A 13,111-nucleotide genomic window follows, 5' to 3' on the forward strand; every position below is an offset into this window, starting at 1 on the left:
GATAAAAGATAGGATTCTTTACACCAGCTGGCAGTCTGTTTCAGCAGATACAATTCAACATCATGTATCATGATAAGCTATACTTGCTGAAATTTCCTCTTCTATGCATGGGATTATGGAGAAAGCTAGAGAGTTCCAGAAAAAACATCTACTTCTGCTTCATTGACTACACAAAAGCATTTGACTGCGTCGACCACAGCAAACTATGGCAAGTTCTTAAAGAAATGGGAGTGCCTGATCACCTCATCTGTCTCCTGAGAAATCTCTATGTGGGACAAGAAGCTACAGTTAGAACTGGTTATGGAATAACTGAATGGTTCCAAATTGGGAAAGGAGTATGACAAGGCTGTATATTGTCTCCCAGCTTATTTAACTTATATGCAGAATTCATCATGCAAAAGGCTGGACTGGATGAATCCCTAGCCGGAATTAAGATTGCTGTAAGAAATATCAACAATCTCAGATATGCAGATGACACAACCTTAATGGCAGAAAGTGAGGAGGAATTAAAGAACCTTTTAATGAGGGTGAAAGAGGAGAGTGCAAAATATGGTCTGAAGCTCAACATCAAAAAAAAATGGGGTGGGGTATATAAACAAAACAGCATCTTAAAAAGCAGAGACATCACCTTGCCGACAAAGGTCCGTATAGTTAAAGCTATAGTTTTCCCAGTAGTGATGTATGGAAGTGAGAGCTGGACCATAAAGAAGGCTGATCGCCAAAGAATTGATGCTTTTGAATTATGGTGCTGGAGGAGACTCTTGGGAGTCCCATGGACTGCAAGAAGATCAAACCTATCTATTCTTAAGGAAATCAGCCCTGAGTGCTCACTGGAGGGACAGATCCTGAAGCTGAGGCTCCAATACTTTGGCCATCTCATGAGAAGAGAAGACTCCCTGGAAAAGACCCTGATGCTGGAAAAGATGGAGGGCACAAGGAGAAGGGGACGACAGAGGATGAGATGGTTGGACAGTGTTCTCGAAGCTACTAATATGAGTTTGACCAAACTGCAGGAAGCAGTAATAGACAGGAGTGCCTGGCGTGCTCTGGTCCATGGGATCATGAAGAGTCGAACACGACTAAACAACTAAACAACAACAACATGCATGGGATTGCAGCCTGAACCAGTTGTGAGATTGGTCCTGCAAAGGTTTTGCTTAGACTGATGAAACAGTCCATTTTGTACCCTATTCACAGTGAAATGAATGCCAAGTATTCCACATTTTTCCTCGTTAATTTTATCTGATCACTGAGCTCTGTGTGCACAAAAAAACAAATAAATATCAAGGTGTTTGTCATATTTTTGAGGCTTCCTCTCAAGTACTCTCCAAGGCTTCACCTCAGAAGCTACCTCAGCCAATTAACTTTCTAAAATCCAGTCATGCAAAATTCTTAAATTCTAATCCATCACTATGATTAAAAGGCAGAGTCTGTAAGGTGGTTTTATCTCTCACAAAAGGTAGCTCTGATCAAATTTTTCCATGTGTGTGCATTGGTGCAAGGCTGTTGACAGATAAGAGGTTTACTAGCAGGTAGACCTTGACAGGTTGTAAGTGTGTAGTCTGAGCATGTCTTCTCCTTTCAATTATTACATATCCATCCTCCATTCCCATTTTTCCAAAGTGGTCATGTGCACAGGTACTTGTTTGCCAGTGTACACACATTTTTATTTTTTAACTAAAGTGCACAAAAACAAACTTTACCAGCATATTTTGCAATGAGGCAAAATTAAGGGTTGTGAATTTGGAGTGGGGTATATAAACAAAACATTGATTTCTAAAATCTCATTTTACATTGAAATCAGATTTCTTCAGAAGACCTCTCTTGGATCCAACACTGGAAAGCTGGCCAAGAAAGTCTGCCTATCTGCCTTCCTTCCTTCTCTGGTGTGCTTCCCGCTTTCAGCAGGAGGATGGTTTTCTAAATATGCCATCCCCTTTTGGATATAAGCCATGATGCTCACATGATGCAAGCATTTTGTAAATATTTAAAAACTTGGAGAAAGCTTCAAAAAAACTTTTCTCTCTATAGCCCCAATTCAAGTATGAAATGGACAAGATTCTAGTCAGTTTCAGGTAGCTCAGCCAATACTGTGTTTTCCCCATCATTCTTTCCTCCCCTTTTGTCCTTTACATCACCACCTCTCTTCCTTTCCCAATTAATGTTTACAGCTCTTGATTTCTGCGTGTGTATCATGGAGGTTTGGCACAAGACTGCTGTTGCACAAAACTTGTATTATTATTATTTTTAAAAAATAAATACTAATAAGTGATCTGCAAATGTGCCTTCATTCCCACATCATTTCACTACAAATTCATCTTTAGCTGCCAATTCCTGTTGCTGTTGTTTTAATACAGAGGTTTTGTGCAACAGCAGTCTTGTGCAAAATCTCTGTATTAAAAATAAAAATGGAAGTTTAATAGTTGGTGGATGTTCTGTGAGCATGTCCTCAGCATGCAGCAACTGGAAATAGGCACACTTGGAAAGATGCATTGTTTCAGCAACTGAAAGGAACCAACAAGTCCCGCACCTGCCAATTCTTCCCAAAGAGCCCATTTTATTTTAAACAGCTGCTTTGCACAAGAGCAGTAAGGCACAAAACAGCTGTTAAATAGAAATTACAAACCCACAAACATGTCTTCAGCAACAATGGGGGGAAATTGGCATGCTGTATCCTTTCCTTGGGGCTGATGGAAGCAAAATGGCTAGGTTGTGCTCAGGCGAGGAGCAAACAGAAGTAGGGGGTGTGGCAATAAATGGCAGCCAAGGAAACATCACCTCACATGTAAAAAAAAAAAAAACCCCTCACCCAGGCAATGTGCATCAAGTCAGGTAATGTGTGATTTTTATATATTGCTTTTTGTTCCCTTACTGTACTATCCTCCAGCTGGGAGAATCTGAATTAATGGAGGATAGCAGGAGAGAGAAATGTGGGTTGAAGGTTGGATGTAGAATGTGTGGGTGCCACAAGAGAGAGAGAGATAGAAGCAGCTTCAAATCCACATGAAACTTGTGGGTGAGATTGTATTTCACTTCATGGGTAAATTACATTCATTCAACACACTGTTACTTGGAACTTTTGGCTTGGGGATCAAATGATATGTTTTAATTAGAGTTGTGTTACCAAATAGGCAGGCCAAGGACTAATACAATAGCCACATGAATTACGTGAGATACGGGAAGCTTCAAATGTGCTCAACCACCACCAGAAAAGCCCTGTCACTGGAACCTGTCTGTCTCACATCTCACACCAAGAGAGTAATGGCCCATATATTAATCTCAATATCTGGGCAGCCTCATATTGGCACAGGTGGTCCTTCAGATGAAGGCAACTGTCTTTAATTTTTGCAACAGCAACCGAGAGAAACTTCCGAAATCTGGAGGCTTCATATATCCAATAAAATTTTGCTCTTTGGGATAATAATGAAAGTTATTTGCAACAGTCCCTTTGCCCCTTAATAGCATTCTAGCACTTAAACAAAAGTGCTAGAATTGTTCAAGGCAGTATAAGAGTTAGACCACAAACATGACCAAATAGGTTTACTAACCCTTTCACCCTTAAATAGCACCGGCTTGTTCTGAACAGTGTGTACTTTGTAAATTGTTACATTTAAATCATTTACTATCCTAGACAGTTCTATGAATCATGTTATTAATCATTGTTCTGTTTTCTACAGATGACATTAATTACTATCAAGCTTCTATAACACAAAGCCAGAATGGAAAGAAATTATTGTCAGCGGAAGGGTATCTTTATTTCAGCTTTCCCCAAGAGAAATAGAAGCAAGTCCCTTTCTCTGTTCTTTTTTGAGCAATACAAGTTTTCCAATCATTTTTATCCTAGAGCATAATATCTACGTACACTTGCTTAATAGTGTTATTACTTCTTCTCTTTTTGCAGACTGAATAGCTTACTGAGAAGGTAATTGTATACAGAAAGAATCCCAAATACCAATCTTTTTTCTAGTTCAAAATCCACCTCAAAGGTCTTTTGAGAAAAAGCTTTTTCACATGCAAACTTGAGAATCATTCATGAGCATCTATATTCAGAAGTAACCCCTACTGATTTAAATGTGGCTTGTGCCCTAGAAATTGTGCTTAGGACTGCAGCCCTAACACCTCTGCTGTTAAAGACCAACTACACATTAATTGTGGGCAAACTACACATTAATGATGTGATTAGCAATCACATGTTATGTGGTTTAAAATTATATATCAAGCACAAGGGCCCTGATTGCTGTCTGGATCACAACACATGGGTCAATTCAAGCCTTCTCCCAGCTGCATGAAATTGCCCCCCTTGGGCCCTTAGCATTAAGTGGGGGATAGCTCCCATCAGTGCCTATGTGAGCTTTTTTCCTAAAATTAATTGCTACATGGGATGGAGGCAGAATTTCTTGGGGAATCCTGCTGGGGAATAAAAGCTTAAACCTCCTTTCTCTACCTGCTGTGACCTTGATAACAACTACACACACACACATGCCCGGTATTAAGTTTTAAAATGTGATTGCTAATCGTGTTGTCTGTGTGCCACTTTGAACCACATTTATTCTTCAGTAAGGTGAACAAACACTGAGTGTGCTGCTGCATGAGGAGAAAATCGCAGCTGTTTCACCGCTCCCCCACTCTTGCTGCTACCCTATCACATTTAGTCTACTCCTTGGGGTGCACATGATCTGTTCGTTGGACATCTGCGCCTGAAATGAATCTATCCTACCCAAGTTCCAATTGTGCAAGGATAAAAATGCAATTTAAAACTGCTGGTGTAGCTTGTGCTATATAGGACCAATGTGGCCCAGAGGCTAAGCAATCCTTGAATAGTCAAGCAGTTGAGCCAGTGAGTAGAGAAGCAAGAAGGGTATGAGCAGATAGGCAGGCAAGCCACCAAGCAAGCCAGCATAGTTAAATACATAGTGAGGTGATCAAGAATGGGCAGTTTGAGAAATGCCCAGTCTTTATTAAGAAGCAGATTGTTCAAACACAGAATCCATGCCAAAGTGGAGCTGGAACCCACTTGTGGCATCTGGCAACAACAACAACAACTTCTATTATTTATATGCTGCCCATCTGACTGGGTTGCCCCAGCCGCTCTGGGTGGCTTCTAGCAAATTAAAACATCTAAAAATCAGTTGTTTATCAACCTTACTGAGCTTGTAGCTTAGCAGTAGCTTAGAGGCGTCTGAAGTAACGGTGCGTACACACAACAGACAGCTGATCATCTGTTATCTCTCTCCTGTATATGTACGAGTGAAAAACAACAACAGGTTGACCAGAGACACACCATGTCAAACCTTCTCCCTTCTTTAGTGTACTGGAACATGCACTGAGAAGATTAGCAATCATGAAAAAGAAGCATGAAATATGAGTATTTTTTAAAAAGAGTACATTGGTACTGCAGGTTACAGATGCTTCAGGTTACAGACTCCGCTAATCCAGAAATAGTACCTCAGGTTAAGAACTTTGCTTCAGGATGAGAACAGAAATCGTGCAGTGGTGGCGTGGCAGTGGGAGGCCCCATTAGCTAAAGTGGTACCTCAGGTTAAGAACAGTTTCACGTTAGGAACGGACCTCCAGAATGAATTAAGTTCTTAACCCAAGGTACCACTGTACATTGATTAGAATGGAAGGGTCACTGGGTTTATTTCATATACATGCATACAGAGATGGTGGGGAGTTTAGAACACTTTGGTAGATGTTGGCTTCCTTTTTTTGGGTAGGAATTACATTTGCTATATTCAACCAATTTTACTGGGCAGCACGATGTCACAGCGATTTTTCAAACCACGCTGAGTTGAATATGTTTCAGTTTTGAGTACTTGTAGACATGTCGACCCTTTGACCCTATGGTGTTGACACTCTGAAACTCCCAGTGTGAAAGGATTAAATCAGGCTGTGGGGAGAATTGGATTTACAGTTCATTTGTAAGTCCTTTTCTCCTTCTCTCCATGCTTTCCTCTATCAGCCAATCAGTTTGTCCTGAACACCTATTCAAGCAGCAAAGGAATGAAGGAGATCTAAGAGAGGCATTGAGAAGTACCAGAGTTCAGCACTCCTGACATTATTGGCCTGACATTAGTGCAGCTCAGGAATGAGTTACATAGAAAAAAGGAGTTTTTCAAAAGGAGTCAAGACCTACATTTCAAAGGGGGGGGGGGGGCTTAAAAATGGATCCAGGTGTTAGCAGATGAGCACATGGTAGATGAAAGCAGTAGCACAGCTACAGTGTCACTGCTTCTCTCTGAGGCTTTTCTCTATACAATTTGTAACTGTGGCTAAATTCTGTTGGCGTGATTCTTTTTATTTGATTTTTTCCCCTTTTGAGTTGTTTATGGATTTCTAGATTCCCTTCAGTCTCTAAATGTGTGTTTTCAAGCTTCCGTTTGGATAGCCAAATTAAACAAAGACTGACGCATTTGTTAAATCAGTTTTATAGGACAGGAAGTTATCCGCTAGCCCTTATCTTTGTGCTGTATCAGGAGGGACCTAGCATTGAGAGTATGGAGGAAGCACTTGAAAAGCTACCATATTTCACATCAGAATAGAAAGATGCTGAATTTTAATCTTATTTCGATGAATTTGTCCAGCACACATACAAATGACAACACTTGAAGCCCAATAAAACCATGCTTTTCTCAAGGTTGTTACTAAATTCTGTTTCTATCTGTGCTTTTCCATGAGCAAAGCACACAGAAATATCATGTTGTGTCTCCTGACATTTCTTTAGTTTATTTGAACTAAGTATATAGGGATATTCTCCATCGTGCCAGGACTTTTATGCCACTGAACTGATAAATAATAGCAAAACTCCTGGCGGAAATAAACAATAGTGAAAAACTTCATTTTCATTGAACTCTTTGAATGTTGTCTTGGCATAATAATTTTGAGCATTAACTGTGCTTCCTAAATTCCCTGTGAAACAGTTTGGTATAACACATTGTCTAAAAGAAGAAATCCAGAGTTGGGTCCATATTTATGCCACAGTTCTGCATACAATATGCCTTTGTTTCATACTCCAGTCTCCGTTAGAATAATTTGCAGCAACTAATGTTACTTAGTTTCTAGAACCTTATGCAGACAGATACTAAATCCACTGAGTGGTGGTCCTGTATTCCCCTCATAAATGAAAAAGAAATATAAATGTGACCATGTAACTATATAACCAGGCCTCTGGCTGAATAAACATTCTATGGACTTTCAAATGTGTTTGTGGTTTGTTTATGATGATGATGATGATGATTAGGTATTTTGTGTTCTCACTTTGTATTCTTATGTGACCCTCAGATGAAGGGCAGCATAAAATATTTTATCTCTGTCACTACACACACACACACACACACACACACACACACAGTCTTAAAAATACTAAATGGCATTGATTTACAAACAATACACACCTTTGAGTATAGAATCCATATCCAACACCCATGCCTATATCTGTCTCCAGGATGCTGTGTCCTTGCCTGACTCCTGCTTTCTCATAACTAATAGCTTCTTTTAAAACTCCTTTTACTGCACTGCTGTACTTATGAAGAATCAATACTGCATTAATACTCTCCATCTCTCCATGGGGAGTGTGCTTTTACCTATAATCTTACCAGGCAATCAAATGCAGTTTGATTAAAGAAAATGTGCAGGTGCCTTCTGATGTCCCCCTTTAAGGTAGTTTTAAAACTAAAGAAATCAGGAAATAGTTCATAGGCTAGGTTGTATAATATAGCTTCACATTACAAAGTTCACATTACAAAGTTCACTCAGATAATAAAAGATATGTGCTTATGCTCACTAAAAATGGATCTTATTATGATCATTACCTCTACCATTCAGCGGCCGAGTTGTATCCAGAACCTCTAATCATGGATTTCAGGGTGTTAGCAATTCCCTGGCTTGCAAACTGCTTTTGTACCCAGGAATAGTCACCATGTAGACCTATACATATAGGACTCAAATTTATAGACAACAAAAAGTCATGCATGAGTCAGCTACCAATCAAGATGGGAAGGGATGAGCAATAGACTAGAAGATGTAACTTAAAAGCACAGCTAACTTAATATTATTTTGGAATTAAAAATCCCCCAAACAAATGTGACTCTTTCAGATTCACATTTACGACATCTGACCATCCCCAACTGCAGCAGAGAAGAAATACATGAATGCAGTGTTGAGCAGTATCAGGTCCCAAGGTATGGTCTTAGTGCAAGGTATGGTCATAATGCAGCCATCTTGCTGAAGCTAATCAGGTATGTGTTAATGCCTAGGTGGAAAAGATGCCCAAGAACTGTCAGCACCCATGGATTCTGGAATGCTGGAATATGGCTGGAGATGGATGTATCTTTACTATCTGGTTTCTTGAACACAAGTCATTAAGTGTTGGCTTATAGGTGTGAAGAAGACATCGCACGCCACAGAAGCAACTTTCACCTTGCATTTCCTAAGATACAATGCTTTCAAACTGAGTGTAGCCACACATTCAGCTGTAAAATTTCAAACAGGGATAATTGAGGAATATTCATGCATATGAGTGATAATTGAGGGATAGTCCTGCAGTATGAGTGACCCCAAAGATTGTTGTTGTTTAGTCGTTTAGTCATGTCCGACTCTTCGTGACCCCATGGACCAGAGCACGCCAGGCACTTCTGTCTTCCACTGCCTCCCGCAGTTTGGTCAGACTCATGTTTGTAGCTTTGAGGACACAGTCCAACCATCTCTTCCTCTGTCGTCCCCTTCTCCTTGTGCCCTCCGTCTTTCCCAACATCAGGGTCTTTTCCAGGGAGTCTTCTCTTCTCATGAGGTGGCCAAAGTATTGGAGCCTCAGCTTCAGGATCTGTCCTTCCAGTGAGCACTCAGGGCTGATTTCCTTAAGAATAGATAGGTTTGATCTTCTTGCAGTCCATGGGACTCTCAAGAGTCTCCTCCAGCACCATAATTCAAAAGCATCAATTCTTCGGCGATCAGCCTTCTTTATGGTCCAGCTCTCACTTCCATACATCACTACTGGGAAAACCATGGCTTTAACTATATGGACCTTTGTTGGCAAAGATTAATATAAGATAAACAGGACCTGGGATTTACAGAGGTATGGGGTGATGAAGGTGCATGTGTCAGTGTTTGTAAAAAGCAAAAAGGAGGAAAGGGTTCTGACCTCCCTTTGTCTCCTCAGCCTGGTCCTCGGACCCTTGTCGGCACAAAAGAGTCCATGAGAATTTCCTTGCAGAGTTTTATTCTTAAAAGTCTTTGTGCAAAAGCAACTGACACACAACAACACTACCAGCATTCACTAACTCACTCACTAACTAACTAACTAACTAACTAACCAACCAACCTCAGCCTCAGCACCAAACTAACATTTCTCACTATATATATATACAACCTAGTGCAGGCTGCTGACTCATGCTTACCCAGCTTTATTCGCATTAAAGAAACAGCGGCCATTTTAGCCGTAACAGCATGTGCTGTGCAGTTCTTATGAAAATGCTGGACCCAGGGACATAGGAGAGAATGTTGTAAGCCCTCTGTGTATGCTCCTTGTCTGAGATGTGGCTGTGTATCTTGGTGCACATACAATGGTACCTTGGTTATTGAACAAAATGCATTCTGGGAGGTCGTTTGACTCCTGGAACTGTTCAAAAACCAAGGCGCAGCTTCCAATTGGCTGCAGGAGCATCCTGCAGCCAATGAGAAGTTGTGGAAGCTACACTGGATATTCAGCTTCTGAAAATCATTCGAAAACCAGAACACTCACTTCTGGGTTTCGATCATTCAAGAGACGATTTGTTCGGGAGCCAAGCCATTTGAGATCCAAGGCAAGGTATGACTGTATCTGTTTTATAGTTTCCATGTGCACTGCTATATGCCCTCTTGAGTTAATAAAGTAGTCTGAAAATCATATACAAAGCTACATATTCTGGTGGTTTCTTAAGGAATGCATGGCATTAGTAATCAAAACACACTTTTGGATGGGTCACTGCCCTCTTGTGCTATTGTTGCTTTCTTTGCAAAGCACTACAGTATCGCGACTGAAACCTGCATGTCATTAAAAGTCATTAAAACACTAACATTGAAATGATAGAAAGCATAATGAATTGCAATATGATGGAAAACAGAAAAATTCTTAGTTAAGCTACTAAATGTATTGCTCTATGGGTAACAGGGTGTGACAGGTAGATAGAAACCCTGCTCAGAAACTGTGCAGAGTGTACATATGGATACAGGCGGAGGAACAGACATGAGGATGAGTGAACCAGACATCGGGCGGGGGGGGGGGGGAGAACCTAAAGCAAATTAGATTTCATCCTCCATCAGATATGAAAGTAATTCGTGACAAACCTCTGCTCTTCAGAGCTGATTTCTGATTTCACTGATTAGACTGAAAAGGATCATAAAAATGAAGAATGCAATGCATGGGGTCGTTAGAAAGTTCAGCCTAAATGAAGATCAAGTTAAACAAAAGCCCTGTATCTTCCACAGGAAAAATAAAAGATATTACTAAGAGTAAGAGTTAATGTCCCTAGAATAATTTTACATAACAAGATTAATAAAAACATAGGCACTAAGTTCTAATCCTTAAAAAGAAGAAACCAACTGCTTTTTATAAAGAACAAAATTAAATGCAAATAACAGTGGCTTCAATGCAAGTGAAATGAAGCAAAAATCACCATGGTTACCATTAATTTTTAGTTTTCAGATTAATGAAAATCGCAGGAATCAAACGTGATGATGCCAGCTTTGTAAAGCTTTTGAAAAGGTTGAAATTTTATTAAATGAGGAGGAAAGGTAGTGTAAAGGCAGCTGCACATTTACACCACATAGTCTTAATTAGTGCTGAAAGGAAAGCTCACACAATTATGGCTCTTTTCATATTATCAATATTGTTAGCCTAGAATCCTAGCATAGATAAAGAACAGCAAACTCCTTCGAACCCTGTGGAGTATAGTAATTTTCAATTTTAAACCATCATAAAACCCAACAACGCAACCTGAAATTTATGCCAAAATATTCTTGGAAAAACCCAAGTTTTGTGGTATGACATGGAAATTCACATTCTTTTTTTAAAAAAAGCATATTGTTTGGCATTTATGTTTCTAAATATAAATCTGATTTTATACATTCATTTCAGTCTTTTCATTATAATTTGAAAACCAGGAAGCTCTTTATGACTCACTTCCCCACAAAACATATTACCTACCTATCCATCACTGATTTGTGCACAATGTACCATATGAGTCAGAAATGACACATCCAAAATCCCTTTGGACATATCCAAAAATGCAAACTAGGAATGGAACATTTGCCATTTGATCACTCTCTTAGGGCCCAATATTATAGAGAAGATCCATCAGCTAAGAGGCTACAGAATTTGACAAAAGCTGTGCTATGCCACTGGAACACTGGATATGCCACCAACTTGTACTATATTGCCCTCTGCATGCTGAACTGAGAGCTAAGTTTATCCTTGATTTGTTGCTCTAGATACCTGATGTGGATGATCAAGTGAAAATCACATATTTGTTGTCTGGTTTTCACAAATTTGTGACAGCCAATTTTGTGAGATTTGCAGTCGCTTGCCCAGAATTTTTGTGTACGTTTCTCCTAATATACATATTTTTTGCATGCGATTTAGCCTACCAAACACTTTTTTTTGCAATAAATATAATATAAAACATTTTGGCATGTTATTTTTCAGTAATACTGATTGGGGCAGTTTGAATGTCAAGGAATAGCTCAGTTTCTGGTTGTCCATTGTTTTAGAAAGGGAAACTGAACCAAAACAGTCCCCCATTTATTTCACCACGAGAAACCAAAGGCTAGGGTGTAGCTCAGCACTAAATCACAACACACAATTGCATAAACACCACACAGGGAGATCATAACTTCGACCATATGGCATAAGGCTATATCCCTCTGGCCACATGCGATGCACATGTAGAGCTCACAAGGGGGAACTCTGGAGAACCAAGCCAAGGCATGACACTGGAAGAGAGTGAGATGCTACTTTGCTGCTTAACACCTTTTGCTCTGCTCCAGCACCTTGAGCAAACGTTTCTACTCAAGCATCAAATAAAGAGGGCTCCCTAACTTCACAGCCTGTAAATGATGTTGCAAAGCTTGAGTATAGCCACTGTTACTGGATATAAAATTTTAGAGATATCTGAATATACTTTCTTCAGTACACTATGGCTATGTTTGAAAACTCCTGAACTTATGCATGCACAAACATGAATTTATGGGAAAATATGCATATTCGGAGGGCAGTGTGGTTGCCAGCATATTGACATCGGCAGTACTCCCCCATCTTACCTCTCCGTTCTCCAGCGGATGAATCCTAGAGTAATATGAAGTGCATATAACTTCATCATCTTTTGTATACGATGGAGGTCCAGTGCGGGGAAGAATGTTGTAGTGAGTCAGACATTCTGTGTCTGTGATAGCGTAGTACTGCCAGGGCTCATAGTTGACACCATCTAGTGAACGTTCCAAAACCCAGTTTCCAGGTCGTGGTGCATTAGCTGCTTTTAAAATGATATAAGCAATTTGGAACACCTGGGAGAATGTGAGAAAGAAAAAAATATATATCAGAATAACTGGTTGAAGTACAGTATATTTTTCTTTTGCTCATTTACAAGCAAGCAATGCTGATTCTAAAGAAGTTTGATATTATACCTTGGCTTTAGCAAAGTCTGCAGAGAAAACAATAGCATATATCCTGTTTACAGCAGCATCCCATTCATGAGAAGTGAAGCTGAACATTCGCTCTTGCACTACTGAACTCTATTGTTGTTCTATGGTTGCTCTGCTGTTGCTCACTTTGGGATAGATGCCTAGCATATAAAGTAGCGTGAAATGGCTGTACCTCAAGCTCAAGCTCTACCACTAAGCTCCTAGCAGTTCCTATATCTAATATGAAGGAGCTTGGGTCAAGGGGCTATGAAAGAGGCAGAGCACAGCAAAGATGTACACTGATTCAGGTTCTAGAACCATCACAATGTAATGTGATGTGCTGTACCCACAAGGGTGCCAACTTGAATAAAATACGGGGTGGGCGACTAGGTAAGCCCTACTCCACATAATCAATCACAAGACATGGCACACACACACACACACACACACACACACA

At 40.0% G+C, this 13,111-nt stretch overlaps 1 protein-coding gene across 19 annotated transcripts in view; it reads right to left on the reverse strand.

Annotated features, from left to right (window-relative positions):
- LAMA2 (laminin subunit alpha 2) overlaps positions 1 to 13,111 on the reverse strand; it is a 352,990-nt gene that overhangs the window by 231,257 nt on the left and 108,622 nt on the right. For all 19 annotated transcript variants that reach the window (XM_083434696.1, XM_083434695.1, XM_083434693.1 and 16 more), the window contains exon 4: positions 12,295 to 12,537. In XM_083434696.1, coding sequence (XP_083290822.1) covers positions 12,295 to 12,537 — 243 coding nt within the window. The remainder of the gene's footprint in view (positions 1 to 12,294; positions 12,538 to 13,111) is intronic.

Source organism: Podarcis tiliguerta (genome assembly GCF_965153285.1).
Source record: "Podarcis tiliguerta genome assembly, chromosome: 3".
Classification (NCBI taxonomy): domain Eukaryota; kingdom Metazoa; phylum Chordata; class Lepidosauria; order Squamata; family Lacertidae; genus Podarcis; species Podarcis tiliguerta.